The 22,374-nt window shown below is 34.6% G+C and overlaps 1 protein-coding gene across 4 annotated transcripts in view; it reads right to left on the bottom strand.

Moving 5' to 3' along the window:
* LOC127853253 (arrestin domain-containing protein 4-like) overlaps nt 1-22,374 on the bottom strand; it is a 154,249-nt gene that overhangs the window by 95,784 nt on the left and 36,091 nt on the right. For 2 of the 4 annotated variants that reach the window (XM_052387594.1, XM_052387591.1), the window contains one exon: nt 1,092-1,198. In XM_052387594.1, coding sequence (XP_052243554.1) covers nt 1,092-1,132 — 41 coding nt within the window. In that variant the 5' untranslated portion in view covers nt 1,133-1,198. Of the gene's footprint in view, nt 1-1,091; nt 1,199-5,726; nt 5,871-22,374 lie in introns of those variants that run through there. The other 2 variants (XM_052387592.1, XM_052387595.1) reach the window with 2 other exon arrangements.

Genomic DNA, 22,374 nt, shown 5'->3' with positions numbered 1-22,374 from the left:
GCCCATCATTCCGTCAAAATGCCAGTCAGAGTTACATCACTTTGCCTGCACAGTCCCTTTACAATAGTTAGTAAGTGTTGCAAGTATGAAAGCAATAGCTTTGATAATTTAGGAAAAAAGTGGACCTAAACACAAAACTTAACCAAATTTTCAATTTTCTAAGTATAAAAAGGGCACATAATTCTGTCAAAACAAAAGGCAGAGTTATCTAACTTTGCCTGCCCAGTCCGTTCATTATAGTAAGTAAGTGTACCAAGTTTGAATTTGATACTGTATGAGAAAAATGGACGTAACGCAAAACTTAACCGGACGCAGACGCCGACGCCAAGGTGATGACAATAGCTCATATTTGTTTTTTTTTAAATAGATGAGCTAATAAATGAAAGCTTGTCAGATTTATTTTTTTTAACAGGTCACAGTGACCTTGACCTTTGACCTAGTGACCCCAAAATGGGTGTGGCGTGTAGAACTCATCAAGGCGCATCTACATATAATTTTCAAAGTTGTAGGTGGAAGCACTTTCCTTTTAGAGCCAATGTTCAAAAGGTTAACAAAATGTAAAGGTTTAAGCACGACGCCGGACGACAAAATGGCTATGACAATACCTCGGGTTTTCTCAGAAAACAGCCGAGCTAAAAATCTGTTGAGGCACTCTGAAGTTTTTGCTTAGATAGGAATTTCAGTTGCCTCAAACATGGGAACAAGGTAACATGGTATCATATGAACAGACAGAGAAGCCACTGAACAGACTGCAACATTGCGCAGGCTGATCTAGAGCTACGCTGGCCACAGTTATCTTGAAATAGCAACAAAATACAGTTGAAATTCTTATGTGAAGATTATATAAATAGGGTAAGAATGTTTTTTGAATACCCAGCTTTCCAAAGATTTAAACAGCACTGAAAAATCCAGCGTTTCCATACAAACTTCATCACAATAAATTATCCTGAATCTGATTGTATTTTAGAATTATTATCTTCATTCATCAAATGTCACAAAGCCAATAAAAACATCAAAGCTTGAGTCTTATTTTGAAATAGTAAGGAAATTAAGCAGTTTTGCTATCAATTTTCTTATTAAAGAAAACTCACGTTTCTGCAGATTTGAACACAAGATTTCTCATCTCATCCATGATGTTGTTGCTGCTGTTGTCCACTAATGATCATCAGTAAAGTGTCTCCCCATCACCATGGAAACCCTGATAAAAAATATTATACAACTGAATAATATATAACAAAATGGTCCTGGGTCACTCACCTGAGTCAATAACAATAAGTTCATGATAGCCCTTAAAACACTGAGTTCAAAGAACAGCAAAAGGCAAAGACCTTACCTTGGGACTTATTTTTTACACAGACTGATCCAGATTTAAGTATGGCATTGATATTGTCAAGTTTAATATAATTCCCATTGGCCATAAAGACTGGGTCATACATGTGGCTTTTAGACTGGTACCGTTTTTTCTAAGCTTTTGACCTGACCTGACAACCCAGTTTTTGAACCCATGTTTTTCTTAGACTTTACTTGGTGACCTATTGTTGAACACATGATCAATAGTCAAGCTTGGCCTAGATATTGTTACTAGAAATAAAAAACTTGTAAAAAAACAAATATAACATTACCACATTTATATACGAAAGACATTTAAATACACATTTACAAGAACATACATAGTTCTAATAAACAAAACAGTTCTGTTGTATATGAAAAAGTCATTCATTTCTGTTTGTTTTATCAATGCTCGAGCTTCGAAGTTTGCTCAGTGCAGCATGATAAGAACAGAAATTTAATGATTAATATACCATGAAACTGGCAGTATTACAAAGGATGTGACACTAGTGTTAAGTCCTTGGCACACACCAAATTAAACTGGTAGTTGTAGACACAATTGTTTAATCCCAGCAATCAACCTAATGTCAAAACTGCAGTGTACATTCACAACATTAACAACAAAGTCTATAGCTGGTCTTATTTATATAATGAACATCAATTTGCAGCTAAAACTAGACCATAAAGAAGTTGATCTAATTATAAACAGGACTTTTACATTCCAGCGTGAGACATTTCACTATCAATGCCACAAAAACCGGCAACATCTGTGACTTTATGCTAGAGAGTTAATTAGGATAAGCAGTAATTAATTCTTGTTACTCTGAATACCAGATAAAGATGGTGTATATTATTGCCATACACAGCTTTTCTGTAATACTGCATTCCGATGGTTATTTTTCAAGAATAATACATTTATACCGGTGTTTGTTTCATAACATATTTATAATTCTATAGATTCTGGCCATATTACTGCAAACAGTCCTGAGCTTTATCTTTAAGTATAAGATGACGATCAAATTTCAACTGTTACTATCCTTCTTATCAGTCAATACTGTCATCAAAGCTCAACTATTACAGGCCCTCTCATTGGTCAGTACCGTCATCAAAGCGCAACTGTATACAAGCCTTTGCATTGGTCAGAACTGTCATCAAAGCTCAACTGTTACACGCATTCTCATTTGTCGAAACTGTCATCATACTGTTACATTGTAGCCTCCCCATTGGTAAATATTTTCATTAAAGTTCAACTCTTACTATCATTCTCATGGACCAATAGTGTCATCAAAGCATACAAGCATATGCATCGGTCAATAAAGTCATCAAAGCTCAACCGTAAAAAAAACTTCTAATTGGTCAATACTGTCATCAAAGCTCAACTGTTACAAAATAATGCATTGATCAATACCGTCTTCAAAGCTCAACTGTTACAAGCTAATTCATTGATCAATACTGTCTTCAAACCTCAACTGTTACAAGCTTTCTCATTGGTCAATCTCCTATTAGCATTTGCAGTAATCACTATATTTATGATTGCTACCATAACATCATTTCAATTTAATACAAACCTCAAAAACAATTTATGTCTTATTTTATTAGACAGCCAAGCATAATGCATATGTGATGCTCAACATTTTTTTATTACGGATTAAATGATATTTAAAGTTAAGCTTTTTGTAAGTATCTACAATTTTGACCTACAGCAATTAGTGATGCTAAATGACAAACATTAAATACCAGTTAAAGTAATTTTGTGATTATAAATTAAACATAGCTGGGGACATCAAACAATAACAAACATTAAGTAGTTTCAAATACAATATACTAAAGAGTGCTTTAAGAAGGCAGAAATAACAAGCAAATTCGTTGAATTGATATCCCCCCCCAATATACTTCTGGATACAAAAGTTTTTTGGACGAATGAACAACACCAACGTGCATCATCCTCTTATCTATATATATGTATATAGTCATACCATTTAGTTTCAATGAAATCCGTCAAAGCACTCCCAAGTATATATATAGCTCCGGACACACAAAAACAGCATTTTTTCAAGATACAAAGGGCCATAACTCTATTATTATTCAATGGTGTACAATGCCATTTGGCGTGCATCAACCTTTTATCCATATATATACTCAAACCAAGTTTTAATGAAATCTGCAAAAGAACTTTCAAGATATGGCTCCGGACACAAAAAAGCATTTTTTCAAGATATAAAGGGCCATAACTCCGTTATTAAAAGATGGTGTACAATGCCATTTGGCATGCATCATCCTCTATATATACTCATACTAAGTTTCAATGAAATCAACCAAAGCACTTCCAAGATATGGCTCCGGACACAAAAGTGCCGGACGGACGGAAAGATGGACGGACAACGCCAGAACAATATTCCTCTGCCTATGGCGGGGGATAATTAAAGCAGATGTCTACTAATCAATATCATGAAATCAGAAATAGTCAAGATTACAAATCCATTTCCAAGAAGAATTTTTGCAATTGTGTTGGGTAGGTACAATACACTATGTGTACTACTAATTCTACTACTAATAATAATAACAATCACAGGCCTGTCCCTGATGTTGCTGCTTCTCAATGATTCAACATTATACTGAATGTTATTTACACAGACCCAAATTTCACAATGCAACTTTAAAATGACTGTAAGCAATTATAACATTCAAATTTATTATATTATTCCCTCATGACTTTTATTAAATCCAGATCTAGCATGGGCCCTGCTCTATGAAAAGGGGGTTAAATGCATGTGCGTAAAGTGTTGCCCCAGATTAGCCTGTGCAGACCTGTGCAGACTGCACAGGCTAATCTTGAACTACACTTTACGCACAAGCATTTAACCCCTTTTTTACAGAGCACGGCTCAAATATATAAATCAGTCAAACACTTAACATAAAGTCAGAACCAATATAACTGTACAGTATACCATCTACTACAATTGCCAGACCGAGTATCATCAATACAGAACAAAGAAACTTAATAGTGAGCAAATTTGACAAATATCCCTGACCATGCTGAATGTATATCCCAAAATAGACTGTTAAAATATTTATGATAATGAAGCGTGCACGTAAATATTTGCAATTGGAGACTAGATGCCTCTCAATGACTGACAATACATCTTTTAATTTTAATTGATACCCTTAATTACTTTAAGTTGATTGTTAAACTATACAGCTATCAGTACTTTAGAAAGTAATCTGATAGTGTATTGTGTTGTCAATAGTAGGAGGTAAAACCTTTAAGATCAATAGCAATTTGTTAGTTAAATGAACAAAATTAGCGTCTGCCTTAATTGCATTGACCTTTCATTCTAAATGTCAGTGATCTAAAGTAGCTGCTTATATACTCTTCAAGGTATAAATTATGTTCACTTAAAACCTTTGATTTCCGTCACAGTACTTGTTAAACAGTGTTCAAGCTAAAATGTTATTTCATGTTATCACAGTCAAGTAATCCCATGCAACCTGGTTTTTTTTTTCTCAAAAGGGAGTCATATATGTATAGAAATCAAGCGTTTTTTGCACCTTTTGGGGCAAAATGTAGACATTGTAGAAAAGATGTTTTTGCCAGAATCAAAATGCCCCCAACTGCGCCGCTTTGAAGCAATATATTTGACCTTTGACCTTGAAGGATGACCTTGACCTTTCACCACTCAAAATGTGCAGCTCTATGAGATACACATGCATAGCAAATATCAAGTTCAATATTGCAAAAGTTATCACAAAACAAAAACATGGTTAAAGTTTTGGGACAGAATGACAGACAGACAGGCCAAAAACAATATACCCCTATACCCCTGATCATTTGATCTGGGGGTGGGGGTGGGGGGGGGGTGCTGAGAAAATCTCCCTTGGTATTGAAAGTATTGAATGTATATAAATGAAACTTGATACATTGATATTGAAGAATCTGAACAGTGAGATGAAGGGCAGACTAAAAGATCCTTACCTTATGAATATTGCTTAGATTTTTAATAATCTTTTGTTATTCTTTTGCAGAGCTTATGCAAAAGAGACAAATCACATAATGACAAGCTCATAAACAAATTTATGAAAAATATCATGAGAAAATTCATGACCCAGTTCACAATAATACTAGTATTTGTTTATGAGCCAAACATTAAATTCAAATTCACGAACTTTTGAACTTAAGTTCATGAACAAAGAAGCAATAAGGTGTTCATGAAATGTTCATGAACAGTTTATTAAAGAATTGCATGGAAAAAGAACTAAAAAGCACAGACAAAATTAATATGCAATATTGATTAAATTTTGTCCATATCATTGAATATTCCAGTATATTCTGTTTTTAACTGTCTGAAATGTGACTTAATAACAAATTTCATTATCAAAAGAATTACATATACAATCACCTTTTCATAGTGTTTTGATCATACAATCCAAATCAGTGATAATAATAATCAATCAATTATGAACATGATCATGTCTAAGTCAAAGCAATTGCAAAGACAAACATAAATGACCTTATTAAATTGTTGTGATCATGTCCACATCACAATAATTATCAAAGTGAGTCCTAACTTAACTATCTGGAACATAGCCACTTTATGATAAGACCATATGCATGAAAACTGACCTTCTTCTAACAATGTTTTGAACATTTCCATAAACATATTTTAGATGAATTTGCTGATGTTTGTTTTTTTCACAACATATGAATTCTGAAGGCAATTATTAAGTGTTAAAAGTAATGTATGCATTTAGTGTTTTTTCCAAGCTGTTTTAGCGTGGCGCGGCGCCATGCCCCTTTTTTGTAGCGTCACGCTGCTCCATTTCAAAGCCATTTAGCGCCACGCTGCCCTTTCTAAAGGCGGCCGCCCTGCCCTTTCATGAGCACCCGCTGTTTTTCATCCTCTTAAAAGCCGCCATGAGCCCTTATTGATAACATCTTAATTGCCGCTTGACCAAACTTCTAAGCCGACTGTATCTGAGTATGGCCCCCAGGCAGCAAAGATTTCGGAATACAAAATAATAATACAAGTAATATAAAGGGTATAAAACAACGAAAAATACTTGCCTAGGCATGGACGTTGCCATCTTATTTGTCGCATGATTACCCCCTCTGATTACTGTAACGTAAACTAATTAAACAAAAAGCGAATCGAGAATAAGGCGTAGAGATACGATTTTACGTTGCTACGCACACCTGTCGCTAACATCATTTTAACAAGAAGGCGGACTATAGAGAAAATTTATTGTGACTATCGACAAAAATGGCAAATAACGATCGAATTAACGATGGAGATCATACATTTAGAAGGGATTAATGAAATGCTTGTGATAATCAATGATGCACAAAACGTTTTAGATACCAACAATATTTATTAGTAATCTACTCAGTGACTGTGGATGTACATTGTATGTCATGGAAACGAGTGTTTGCAAATCATTAGCGTTCAGTTTACTTGCTAAGTTAAAAATCTGACAATATTATCGTTAGAAAACAGGATAAGGCAAACATGGTTTCACTTAATTATGTTAGTGGATCTGTTTATAATCAGATTCATATGCACATAATATCTTTACTATGTTTGTCGTGCTGTACAGTTTACTGAAACAACATGGAACTTGCAAGTTAAATATATTAATATTGATAAAAGTAAGTTAAATACACCAATTACTGTTAAATGTGCTTGTTTATATTTTTTGTTTTTCCCACACCTGCCTATGATAAAATGTTTCTCCTAAAACCAGGTATTCACGGAATGTTTTTGCCCCTTTTTTCCAAACTGCGCGTTAAAATGCCCTTTTTGAAAGGAATGCGCCATGCCCCTTTGCCCTCCTGGAAAAAACACTAATGCATTTCTCAAGTCAGTATGCATGTAAAAAATGGATTGGTAAATTGCAAATCTATAAATAAAAGGAAAGTGCATTACCTGACTTCTTCTTTAAAACTGTTAAATTTATAAGACTTAACTAAATATGTGTATGAACAAGCCATTACTAACAAGCTCTAGGCAATTTTGCAAAAACAAATCAAATGTATTCTGCAACTTAAGCCAAACCAATGTAGATTGTAAATTGAGTGCTTCTAAATACAGAAACATTGTTAAATTGACCCATATAGGATGAATACTCCCCCACATGGCAATGAAAATCCAAACAAAACTGCAGTTCTATTTCTGCATCTGAGCTTTTTAATGCATCCTTCACTGCACTGATTAAATAATGTTGTATCAATAGCACCATACTCTAATATTGATTGAACAGCATTCTGCATGAACAAAGCTGTAATGATGAATCTTGAAACTCAAATATATTAAGAAATGAAATTTCAGACATTTAGTTATGTTCAAAGAATGTGTCCGGGGTTTTAAAACACAAAAATTGCAAGTAATTTCAAACCTATTTATATTAACATTAGAACATCATATATGGGCTATAGCAAATATTCTATAACTAAAACATAATATAGGGGCAAGCAAATATTCAATAAATAAAACTTCATATAGGGACAAGCAAATATTCTATAAATAAAACATCATATAGGGGCAAGCAAATATTCTATAAATAAAACATCATATAGGGGCAAGCAAATTTTCTATAAATAAAACATCATATAGGGGCAAGCAAATATTATATAAATAAAACATCATATAGGGGCAAGCAAATATTCTATAAATAAATCATCATAATAGGGGCAAGCAAATATTCTATAAATAGAACATTATGTAGAGGCACGCAAATATTCTATAAATAGAACGTCATGTAGGGGCAAGCAAATATTCTATAAATAGAATGTCATGTAGGGGCAAGCAAATATTCTAAAAATAGAACGTCATGTAGGGGCAAGCAAATATTCTGTAAATTGAACGTCATGTAGGGGCAAGCAAATATTCTATAAATAGTAATATTAAATCAGTTTAAGGTTCATAAGTTCTTAATCAAATCTTAAAGCATCAAGTGTGCAAAGCACATCACTTATGCTGAGCTTTTAAAAAGGTAAAGCTTCAATAAAAGTGACTCTTTCAGTGTTTTCAAGTATTGTTGATTGGACTTATTTTACATACTTAAAAAAACTAAGTGAAATTAAAAAAACGCTCACAAAACAGAAAATATGCATACCACAATATATTCCACTCAATAGCAACACATAAATCACTGACTGCAATGTTCACTATCTGTGGTTGGTTGGGAATCAATAAGGATTAAATACTTAAACGCTTACAAACTTAGGCCGCTCTAGCATGGACTTTGCCTTAAGACAAATGGAAATGAAATCTCAGGTCTACACAAAAAAAAGGTATGTTTCTGTTTACCCAACCCATCCTATATTTAAATCAAAGAGTTTTTATGTCCGAATTTCTTGATGTGAATTTTTTCCAGCTACAAAATAATAGTGTTCACAATTGTCATATTCTGTGTAAAACATTTGTATCAATCAAAATGTGAAAATATTTCTGCATGTAATAATGTAATCCTAATGGAAAATGTTATATTTTTCACAAAAATGTACTCAAAGATTGCTAATCAAATGTTGATTGAACTTTATGTGCTAATACAAAAAACATGGCTACATTGATGCATGTAACAGAAATACTCCTTTGCATTGCAATACAAATCTGTACAAAACCTTTCTATTTCTGCATCTGAGAGCTGTTAATGAATCTTTCACTGCACTGATATAATTACTCTGAATAAAACATATGGCAGCATTATTAAAGTCAATTGAAGAATAATCTGAACAAAGCTGCATTGATGCATCTTAAAAATCTTATACTTATGAAGCCAATTCGTCTTAAAGACACTCTGACTATTATGTGATACACTCTGACTATTATGTGATACACTCTGACTATTATGTGATACACTCTTGACTATTATGTGATGGACCCTCTGACTATTATGTGATGGACACTAACTATTATGTGATACACTCTATTATGTGATGGACACTGACTATTATGTGATGGGCACTCTAACTATTATGTGATACACTCTGACTATTATGTGATGGGCACTCTGACTATTATGTGATACACTCTGACTATTATGTGATACACTCTGACTATTATGTGATGTTGGAATAGAGCATCAGTCTTCCAGGAATAAACTGCATTTTTTCATCGATGCATTATATGCAATTTTATTTGTTGTATTTATTAATTTGGAGAAATCATAGGTAAAATAGAATCTTTCATATATGATGGACATTACTACAAAAGTGGATGTTTAATTGGATGTTTATATATTCAGGTAAAACAAGAGGACTGCATAGCAGGTGCCAAGGCTCGGCTGTGGGTGCAGTTTTGAATAAAAGAAAGTTTGTCAGAAGAAAAAAAGGAAGCACTTTGATTTTAGAGCCTATGTTAAAGTTTTATATTAGAGGTCACAGTGACCTTGACCTTTGACCTTGTGACACAACAAGATGTTTGTGAAACACAATGTCCCCCTATATGACGTTTGACCTTGAAGGATGACCTTGACCTTGTGAAGGATTACCTTGACCTTGACCTTTCACCACTCAAAATGTGCAGCTCCATGAGATACACATGCATGCCAAATATCAAGTTGCTATCTTCAATATTGCAAAAGTATTCATAAAAAAGGCGATTTGGGCCACATATATTTAACCTCTGACCTTGAAGGATGACCTTGACCTTGACCTTTCACCACTCAAAATGTGCAGCTCCATGAGAGCCATGCATGCCAAATTTCAAGTTGCTATCTTCAATATTACAAAAGTATTTATAAAATAAGCGATTTGGGCCACATATATTTGACCTCTGACCTTGAATAATGACCTTGACCTTGACCTTTCACCACTCAAAATGTGCAGCTCCATGAGATACACATGCATGCCAAATATCAAGTTGCTATCTTCAATATTGCAAAAGTATTCATAAAATGAGCGAGTTTGGCCACATATATTTGACCTCTGACCTTGAAGGATGACCTTGACCTTTCACCACTCAAAATGTGCAGCTTCATGAGATACATATGCATGCCAAATATGAAGTTGCTATCTTCAATATAGCAAAAGTTATTGCAAAATGTTAAAGTTGGTGCAAACAGACCAACAGACAGACAGGCCAAAAACAATATGTCCCCCACTACTATAGTGGGGGACATAAAATGGAAGTGGCGTGTAAAACTCATCAAGGTGTATGTACATATGAAGTTTCAAAGTTGTAGGTGGAAGCACTATGATTTTAGAGCCTATGTTAAAGTTTTACATTAGAGGTCACAGTGACCTTGACCTTTGACCTAGTGACCCAAAAATGGGTGTGGCTTGTAGAACTCATCAAGGTGTAGCTACATAATGAAGTTTCTCAGTTGTAGGTGGAAGCACTTTGATTTTAGAGCAAATGTTAAGGTTTTAGCATGACACGGACGGCGGACTAGCTGAGCTGGCTATGACAATAACCTCGGGTTTTCTTCCAAAACAGCCAAGCTAAAAATGAAACAGTGTCATCAATGTTTGCATTACCCTTTACTTTAAAAATAAGTGGTAACAATAAACAAACACTGTTAATTAAAAATTCATGGAAAAAATAGTTAAAAAACTAAAAGTGCAGACAGAACATTACAAAAATATATCAGATTATGAAATACACAGTTTTGTTTTAAGATGATACATAAAAAGAAGTCCAATATTCCAGGTGTGATATGTCACATTCCAAATTCACATAAAACAGTGTTCAGACAATACATTTTACAAATGTGTGTGAAATGTTCATAGAATGTGTGAGAATGAAATCACACACATTTGCATAACATTGTCACTCTGTTTACGGGAAAGAGTATGGGTCGGCAAGAGAATTTGTTTTAAAGTACTTTAAAAACATTCGGGCCGTGTGAAAAGTGAGTTTAATGCAGGAGTGTAAATTGTCGTCCCAGATTTACTGCACAGGCTAAAGCCCAAGTCTCACAATTGCCAGTAGAGCCCCAGTCCATCCAGGTTTGCTAATGCCGGTTGACCGGCGAGAACTGGGATGATTAGTAAAAAAATTTTAACAGGGTCACACTATTTCCCGGTGCCGCCCTGGTTGAAGCCGGTCAACCCCGGACTAGCTACCGTTTATCCCGATGAAGCCCCGGCAGGAAGGAGCCCAGGTTAAAGCTGGCAGCATCCCTGTAGAGCCCCGGTATACCCTGACTCCGCCGGCGCTCACGGGGGCTATACTGGCATCAGACGCCGGCATAGCTATGGCAACGCCCCGGTTTAACCCTGGCGTCCAGGCAGAGTGTCGATTTACCTATGTACTTTAGCTGTATCGGGATTTGACGGCATTCACCGGGGTTCCACCTGGGCACCACTGGCGACAACCGGGGCGTTGCCGTAAATCTGCCAGGGTCTTTATGGGCCCCGGTTGTTCCCGGTGCTGTGCCGGTAGATGCCGGTGACTCCCGGTTCATCCCGGAGGCATTAAACATTTTAATACTTTCCAGGTGGAGCCCCGGTTTCCCCTGGTTCGTCCGGGTTGTCTCCAGTGGAGCCACGGTTCATCCCGGTAGAGCCTCGGTTCATCCCGGTGGATCCAGGATCATGCACAGAGGCTCCACTGGCAGCATAGTGAGACTGGGCCTTAATCAGGGACGACAATTTCCGCTTTTATGATCATTTTCTTTTAAAGAAAGTCTCTTTTTAGCAAACATCCAGTTAAGGCCAAAAGTGTTGTCCCTGATTAGCCTGTGCAAACCGCACAGGCTAATCTGGGACAACACTTTACGCACATGCATTAAACCCCCTTTTCACAAAGAAGGCATTAAGTGTCCTCTTACTGTAACCAGAACCTATTAAATAAATAATGGTTTGTGGATTGTTTCTTATTGGCCATATACCACAATTTAATTACTGTTCAAAGGAAGGTGTTAAACATCCATCAAGCATTTAAATTGTTCAAACTAGGCTGCAGCTGCTGTATCACTTACCAACACATTCTCTATTTCTAAGCAATTCAAATCATCTTTGTAGTTTTTTTCTACAATTACCAAAGGAGCAGAATAGTTTACTCTGCTTGTTTCCAATGTTCTGACATTTATACATACATGTCTATTATTTTGACAGAAACATCAACACATTGACACACATTATTGATAGCCACCACAGGCTTTTACATTCATGTGAAATTTTCAGAGGTCGTTATATCTAGGGTAGATGACTTTCAGAGGTCCTGTCAGTACAAAGGGAGTCCCAATTAAACAATATTTGCTTGTTGTTAGTAACTAATTTGTTTTTTATCATACCACTTCATTAATATCAGCCTGCAGTGATTTTTTTGGATTTTTTTTCTTACAGCCTGTGCCTTTTGGATTGGGAAAATTAGCGCGATAAACCATGAAATTGGGAAAAATAGCGCGATAAACCATGAAATTGGGAAACATTATAAATATGATTATAAGAACAGAATTAAAATTATTAAAGTATGTTTGACAGCATTTTTATATTATAAAGTGCTAATTTAATGTGTTCTTACAATGAAGACAATGTTAAGTTAATATCCTTCCACATTCATATTGAACTTGCAATAATCTATTATCTATATAGATTCTTAAATATACCATTTAATCATAACCTCTTTAACAGTAAGAATTTAATTCAGTATTATTTTAAATTAAATATCATATGGTGAAAACATAAACAAATATTTATAAAAAAATGCTTTAGTGGTCTTGCTATGTCAATGAAGTATTAAATGGAGTTAAATAATTTATTTCATTTCTTTACCTTTCAAAATCTTGCACTTCAATGCTATTTCAGTAAACTGTAAAGCGTGACAAACATTATAAAGCAGAATATGCATATGAATCTGATTTTACACAGATCCACTTACATATAAATCATATCATGTTTGTCTCTTTCCATTTTCGAACGATACTCATCTTAAATGCATTAACTTTGTGAGTAACGGTAGACTAACTCCAACTTCCCAACACTGATTTCCGTGATGCACATTCACTGTGAAGATTTGTAATAAATATTTGTTGTTTTTATCTCAAACGTTGTTTTTTGCGTTAATTGACACACGCATTAAATTATTCCGTAATAACCATATGATATCCGTTGTTAATTTGAATGTTATTTATCATTTTCGCCGCTCATCGCAAATTTCTCGTCTGCTTGCCGCCATCTTGGGCGTGTGTAAAAACAGGCGTTTACAATCGGGATACATTGACTATCGTCGGTATCCTCCGCAATATATAGAGAGATGTGGATAGCAACGTAAAATCGTATTCGGCTAAATTCGCGAAAAATACGTAAGTCAGTTGTTGTTCGGCGACGAATCGGCAACTCGATCGGCACTCGTTCGAAATTATTGCTAAATTACATTGTAATCTTATTGGCTTTATTGGGAAAATTTTGTCTTTTTTGGGGAAATTTTAATCAAATTTTTGGGAAAAAACGTCAATTTTTGCAATTGGGAAGCAGCCGAATATCGGCTGTAATTTCTGGCAAAAAAAATCACTGGCCTGATATTATTATATCAGGTCAACAGGAAGTTGTTATATTAGTCAATTTTTGGAGATTTCGGAATCAAATATAAAGTCATAATTTGTTGTATAATAAAATCACATTGAACAAAACAAGCAATTTGATACCAATAAGTAATATAATTTAGACACAAAAAGCAACAAAAAAAGAGCAAAAAACATATTTTCAACTATTAAGCACAAGTGCTCATCATGGCGTCATTTTTTAACACATTTGAACACATAAAATTTGTCATATTAATCATATCTATTCCTGCTTTAAATACACCATCAAAGTGATTATATTTTATTCTCTTGTTTGAAATGGGGATGTAGAGGTATGATAAACAGAAAAACAGGTTACTGCCTAATTGCTAAGTAATATATAAGGCTTGGCACAAATTAACTTAAATTATTTTATTTTTAGCCTTGCCTGATATACAGTCAAAACCCGATGACTTAAACTCACTTGGCTTGAATTTCCCCTTGGCTCAAATTTCCAGTTGGCTCTAATTCTCATCAAAGCACTGATTTTTTGTTGCTATATATTCATATAAAATTTTGTCGGATGGCTCCAATTTGCGAGGCTCTAATTATCGGATGGCTTGAACTGTTTTCACAGTCACTGTGACAATTTTCACACGTTCTTTTTTTCGGATGGCTCGAACTAGCTTCGGGTCGCATAAACTGTTAATCGATTAGGATGGCTTGATTAAAGGCACTCAATAATTGATTCAACACCAGTTGCAAACATGTCATTGACTTAATCGTTACTTGATTTGAGTAAAAGATGATATTTTGTAATCAGAAATTATCTCGAGGAGTGCAAAAACTCACAACATGTTCAATCTCAACTGGACGTAATAGAAAGCTTTGTTTCTCGATGACAGCTAAGGAATGCAACACAGACTGACATAATGCTATTCTTCAAACAAGATGTGTTTGTGAAACACTATGTCCCCCCATATAATTGACCTTGAAGGATGACCTTGACCTTTCACCACTCAAAATGTGCAGCTCTATGAGATACACATGCATGCCAAATATCAAGTTGCTATCTTCAATATTGCAAAAGTTATGGCCAATGTTAAAGTTTGACTCAAACGAACCAACAAACCAACAAACAGACAGGGCAAAAACAATATGTCTTGGGGACTTAAAAATGTAAATAAATCAATAAATGCAGTACTGTTTCATATGTAAATGATATGTATATAGTGCTGATGCATATTTTATTCCTTAGTGCTCTGTGTTACCAGAAAATGTGCTACGTAAAAACGTGCTGATATAATTTACTACGTGATATTTGTTTGATTGGATTTGTTACTGTTTTAAAATACTGGTAAATAAAAGTATTAAATATATATTTGGTTCTTATTTATTCAATAGCAGAAAGTTGTGCTTAAAGTAGTACGGAGTTTAAGCAATATGTGTACTCATCAACTCTTCAACTGGAGGTGAAAATGTACTGCAGACTTGTTCTTAAACAAAAGTTTAATATAAATCGGATGGCTCGATTTCCGGATGGCTCAAACTTTTGCTGCCGGTCCCAATGAGTTCGAGCCATCGGCAGTGGGTTATTTTGTTAAAATTCGGGTCCAGTATCCGGCCCCATTCCCGATAGAATAAGTATATATTTTTCCCAAATAGGACCTAAACATTCCCAATTGAAAGTTTCAATAAAAAAAAATAAAATAGATCAACAATGAGTTTCTTTTCCATCCAGCTCTATAAGTTATACTTTATTAAATATAATATTTTAAACACGTTAATTCTCATTTTTGAAGCATTTGTTAGCAAATAAATGCCAACACTAATTTCCCAATTTTGGTCAAAACGCCGCAATTTTTACCAATCCAAAGAGACCCCATTCCAAAAATGGTAAACAAGAGGGCCAAGATGGCCCTAGTTCGCTCACCTGAGAGGAGTCGGTTCATTCAATCTTTACCAAATGTCAAACCTGACCTAGATATTGTCCAGACAAACATCCTGGTCAAGTTTCATCATTATTTCATCTGCGAGTCATGACTTCTAGAGTGTTTACGAGCAAATGTTAAAGGACGGACGGACTTACGACGGACAAAGACCGGTCACAAAAGCTCACCTGAGCAATCAATAAGAGCTAAAAAAACACAGGGTTTCAACTGTATAACAAAATGATCAAGCAGTGGCCTGTGATTTTCTATAAGCATGCTTAACCCTTTTCCACTCAGAAGCAAAGTAAAATTGGCTATGTGCAAACAGCATAAAACAAGAACAGCCTGCGAGTAACTGGCAGCCACAGTCATGACGAAAGACCGTCAAAAAATTAACAGGCCAGACTGGCCTACAAGGAGAAATAATTTACAGGCCAGACTGGCCTACAAGGAGAAATAATTTACAGGCCAGACTGGCCTACAAGAATTTATAATTTACAGGCCAGACTGGCCTACACGGAAAAATAATGTACAGGCCAGACTGGTCTACAAGGAGAAATAATTTACAGGCTAGACTGGCCTACACGGAGAAATAATTTACAGGCCAGACTGGCCAACAAGAAAAATAATTTACAGGCCAGACTGGGCTACAAGGAGAAATTATTTACAGGCCAGACTGGCCTACAAGAAGAAATCATTTATAGGCCAGACTGGCCTACAAGAACAAATAATTTACAGGCCAGACTGGTCTACAAGGACAAATAATTTACAGATCAAACTGGTCTTCAAGGAGAAATAATTTACAGGCCAGACTGGACTACAATAATAAATAATTTACAGGCCAGACTGGCCTGCAAGGACAAATAATTTACTGGTCAGACTGGTCTACAAGGACAAATAATTTACAGGCTAGACTTGCCTACAAGGAGAAATAATTTGCAGGCCAGATTGGCCTACAAGGAGAAATAATTTACAGGCCAGTAATGTTTCACAGGCCTCAAAAGTGCTTAACACTGGGGAGCCATTGCATAGTAAATTCAAAAAGTAAATGTTAATATGTAGTTGATTTATGAAAGGGCAAAAATACTGTGAACAGCCTGATTCGAAGAAATAAATTAAGTGTATTTTTCAGTTTGGGAAAAATCTTTGCACATATAAACATGCATAATTGAGTTTCATTGATGTATTTAACACAGATATATTAATACATTAAATATGTTTACCTTTTATTATCTTCCATTTCACTAATATGCCATAATAGTAAACTGTATAGTGACAAACATAATAAAGCAGAATATGCACATGAATCTGACTATACACAGATCCACGAACATATAAATCGAATCATCTTTGTCTGTTTCCATTTTCAAATGATAATCTATTTAGATTTCTTTTTGCAAGTACTGAGTCTGTTAAGGTTTTATGCTGTTTGCTGCTCATCTGAGTATCAAAAATTTGGATATAAAACTTAAACAATTGAATCTAGTAAGAAAGGTCTTAAATTAAATATAACTTTCTAAGGGACTACAAAAGCGTGAAAATATGTATCTAAGAGGTGAAGGCTTAAATAGAAATATTGTACTGCAGTAAAGTCATGATAATACTGAGCAATAATGTGCAAAAAAGTCTCTATTAAAATGAAAATCTGTTTATTTTGACATATCTGGAGAAGACAAACAGATGGAGGTATATAACACATATGTGCATGCATGGCGAAATTAGAAAAAATCTGCCGGTCATCCGGACAGGCATTTCAGAAAATGTGCCGGTCCGGAGAAAATTTAGCCGGACCGTAAAGCAACAACAACTTAACTAGAAAATTCAAAAATGGCAGTGATCACATCTTGATCTCTTTATTCAACCGGCCGTTAAATTGATTTTAATCGCTTAGAGGTTACACTGGCAGCTAATTGGTGTTAATCGGTTGTGTAATGTCAATCATGTTGTGAAAAATTCGCGTGTCAGTTTTTATTACATGTATTCCCTATTAGAACGGTTCGGTGCGATAATTTCAATAACGTATGTGCAAGCCGAATAATTATCAAATTAAAGTTATTCGAAACGATTTAAACATTCTTACTTTAATATGATTGCAGTTTGGAGCGGCTGTTAAAATATACTGCGCACAGTACAAAACACGTTACCTGACATTTAATGATTAAGGCATTTCATTTTTCAGAACGTTTACTAGTAATTAATTAAATAAAAAAGACGATTTATTTACATGCTTACGCAGTGTAATTGTTAACAGAGATTCATTTTCATTTTTGACCAGTATCAGAAAGTCCCCGGGAAGCACGTTTTTTTACATGGCACTGCATATGATGCAATAAAAACATTTCTTTGTACATGTATCGTATTGCATTCAATCTAAATTTAAATTCGCTCGTCCAATGAAAGCTCTGCCCCATAATGCACTGTACTCTTTACACTTATGAAAAATGGCGTATGCATATGGTTGTGTTGATCACGTTACCATATTTTATTGTCCTTATCCTACTCGAAAAATATGTAAAAGCTATCAAGATCTTTTTTGTTAGAACACAGTTGGCGATTTTGCAAACGAGTTTAAAGTAGGTGTTGTGTAACAAGTTGGATTTGCTAATTGTACGTAACAAACCTACAGCAAACATCAAAACAACGAGCGATTTCATTTTCATGATGTAGTAAGCGATTTGCTCTTCGAATTTTCAACTTGAAAAAAAAAGATTTGTTTGCAATCATTTCACATTTTGCCGGTCACCAGGACCGACATTCTTGTTAAACCTGCCGGACCAAATTGAAATCTGCCGGTCAGGACCGGCGGACCGGCAATTTCGCCAAGCCTGTATGTGCAGGACATAAGGATATGAATTAATTTAAATATAATGCTACACCAGAATATTAGGTCAATGTAAACAAAACCTTACCAAATATTTATTGTTAAATTAAAACCCAACCCTTACAATATGGCTTTCTGACATTATATGCTAAAAATGTAGGCAAAACAAAACGACAATTGTCATACTCTCAAAACAAAATATTTACAATTTGGTAAAAATGTGATGTTTTGCTTGTTTTTCATGTTTAATTTATAATCACATAAGAGCGATTGTCCCATCCCCTCAATGCATCCATGTGTTAAACGTACATGAACCATAATCAAACTCTGATAGATATCAATAAAGCATGAGGCTGAACTAACATCTAAGCATCAGCACCATTGCAGCGCACCCAGAGGATAATTGGCAAATGATAAAAGATAAATTTAAGGTCCATTCATTGCTTTGACATGTGTTTTACAACTATTACCATATGCTTGTAATGTCACACAGAAACAAAGTAATAGCTGAGATCACATAAAACTCAAATCAAAATGTGGAAAATAATCTGTTGGCCGATTGCACTATTTAATAAACGAATCGCTTAACCCTTTACCACTCAAAAGCAAAGTGAAAATGTGCAAACAGCATAAAACCAGAACAGCCTGCAAGTAACTCACAGTCTGTTCAGGTTTATGCTGTTTGCTGCTCATCAGTATCTAATGGTTGGAAATCGAGCCTTTAAAACTTCAATGTAGTATTAAAAAGGTCTTTAATTAAATGTTACTTTCGAAGGGACTACACATGCGTAAAAAACATATCTAAGTGGTAAAGGGTTAACTTTTAACCAATGCTGACTGACATTGATTCCTCACTGATCTAAAAGGATTTCAGTTTCTTTGGCTTATTAATTTTATTCAGTGCAATTTCTCATATTTTGTTATTTTGACATGCAGTTTCAACAATTTGACACTTCAAAAACAATAAACATGCATAGCTGTAAGGAGGGGGTTATATGATTTATATGTAATTACTGGAGTAAAATAATTATATTAGAAAATGCCAAGATCTTTTGAAAGAAACCAATTACCAGGCACTCTTGTTAGAAACAAACATTGCCTCCCACAAAACAAATAATGTTGGTGTTCTCTAAATGATATAGTGTTCCATTCATTCTGGAGTTGTCAAACATCACAGTAATCCAATAAACAGCTCTCTTATGGCAGAGCATATTGCTGTGCTAATCAATTAAGTCCTTCCAGCTGATATTTTACACCAACCTTGTAACATGCCAATAATAATCTCTTTGGTGCTATTTGCAGGAAAAAAGTGGCTATATTGGACACCAATAAAAGGCTATAACATCTAATTGCCATGTATTGTACAGTTATGAACACATTGCAACAGATATCTTTTTCACTTTATAGGATATATTGTTCACAGAAAAATGGAATCAGATTTTGCCTTTAACTTAAAACTTTATTAAATTGAATATTATTCCACACAACAGACAGTAACAATAATATAGCATGATGCTAGTTTTAAGGAACAACCATTTAATTCTAGAAAAACTGTATTTAATTTGCATAAAACCCAGCTGTGTTTGCACTATGTTTAACGGACATTATATGTACATTTAATATACTTGTGTATTTTTTCATATCTTTATTTCCATTTTCTGTAAAAAGTGTAATAAACACCAAGTAAGTAACTGGGATTGCATCTTTTACACGCGGCGAAATGTTGTTCATGATTTCATGAACACTTCAAGCCAATCAAGAACTGTTCATGAACGGTTCTGAAAAAGTTCCTGAGCTTGGTTCATGAACTTTTGGACATGAACTGTTCTTAAGACATGTTCATGAACTGTTTATGAATTATTGTTGAACATTTCAAAGTTCATGAACAGTTCTTCATCTAACCATAAATACTTAGTGATGAACATTTCATGCACAAGTATTTCTAATGACTTTTCTGAGACAGACTTTAAGGATCCATCATGAATAATTCATGAATTCCTTTGTGCTAGATGTTTCATACATATTTTTGAAAGTAATATTGAAATGTCTAGCATACAAATATTGTAAATTTGTGAAACCTGTGAAGTTAGTATGAATACGCATAGTACTTTCACCACTGTAAGTTGAGAGTTCTTGACCTGTTCTTAATTTTAAGAACATTTGTACAAGAACTGTTCAAGAACTGCCTTCAGGAACACTTCAATAACTTTTTAAGGACCTTTCCTGTTCTTGAATTATTCTTAAACTATTCTTGAACACTTTAAGAACTTTTTTGAACAACATGTTTCCTTCTGATGTTCTTTAACAGGTCTACACTATGTTTTTGAACGTATGATGGACTTTTTAAGAATCCAATATGTTCTAAAAAGGATCTGTCATTGTTCTTGGAAGACTTAAAAGACAAGTTTAAGAACGTTTTAAGGAGATCTTATTTCAAGAACAGTTTAAGATGATATCAAGAACTCAATGTACATTGCATTGCTGTTTTTACAAAGAAAGAATATTGTGTGCACAGGAAGTTGAAACGGAAGGCACATGGTTTATGTTATATTTGAAAATGTAAGTCTTTAATAAAATTACCGGCTGAACTGATCAGCCATTGGTTCCATTTCAAGTTCTTTGGCACTGTAAGTGTAACCATTTCAGGGAAACCATTGATTAGTAAATGATTCTTGAACTGAAAATGAGACTATTCATAATCTTTTCAATACATGAATTATTCATGAACATATAGTGCAAAGTTGTATTATGAAATTTAAAGAGTATTATCAAACCACTTGTACCTCAGTTATTAGTGTTATATTTAAATTATTGTTATATGTTGCTATCAATATGTTAAGTGCTAATACAAGACTTGTTTCTTCTTACCCTGACCTGTTTGTTGAGCTTTAGTAACACTTATGATAACCTTTGCATAAATTGACAAATTCTTGTTCATGAATAGTTCATGAACACTTCATGCCACCTCAGTTCATGAACTCTTGAAGAACTATGGTTCATCAACTATTCACTTACAGTTCGTGAACAGAAAATGAGCCATTGAAAAATAGAAGGAAAATGTTCATGAACTGTTCATGAACAGCAAAACCCTGAAGAATTTTTCAAGAATTGTGTTGTTCATGAACTGTTCAAGAACACTTCATGCCATTGATGTTCAAGAATAGTTCATGAACACTTCATGCCACATAGGTTCAAAAATAGTTCATGAACACTTCATGCCATAAGGGTTCAAGAATAGTTCATGAACACTTCATGCCATTAGGTTTCAAGAATATTTCATGAACACTTCATGCCATTAGTGTTCATGAACAGTTCATGAACTAAAATTTCAAGAACTTTTCACAGACGTGGCTCATTTTCTGTTCACGAACTATTCGTGAACAATTCATGAACTCAGTTCACGAACAGTTCATGAACTGTTCACGAATTATTCGTGAACTGCAGAACAACATTTCGCAGGGGACACCATGTAAGTAACTGACATTGCAAATTTAACATTATGTTAGTAATTGATATTGCAAATTTATTCCATGTAAGGAACTGTTATTGCAAATTTAACGCCATGTTAGTAAGTGATGTCGTAAATTAACAAGAGCACTGCCTAGCGGGCATGGGCGTCCGCACATAGAGGCAAATGGGTTCAGCTGAGCCCCCCTGGAAAATTGGTGAGCGAAAATATGTTGAAAATGGAAAAATCTATACGTGTACAATTATGATTCCTGAATTGAACAATTTGGGTCAGAATGACCCCTGGTTAGTTTCACACGAACATCAACTCCCATTTACATGTAATAAAGTCATGGATGCGGTTATTGCACAATTTATTAACTCTTAAAACATTGTTTTAAA

Source organism: Dreissena polymorpha, chromosome 12 (assembly GCF_020536995.1).
Source record: "Dreissena polymorpha isolate Duluth1 chromosome 12, UMN_Dpol_1.0, whole genome shotgun sequence".
In the NCBI taxonomy this organism is placed as follows: domain Eukaryota; kingdom Metazoa; phylum Mollusca; class Bivalvia; order Myida; family Dreissenidae; genus Dreissena; species Dreissena polymorpha.
This window is presented reverse-complemented; position numbering and strand designations above follow the sequence as displayed.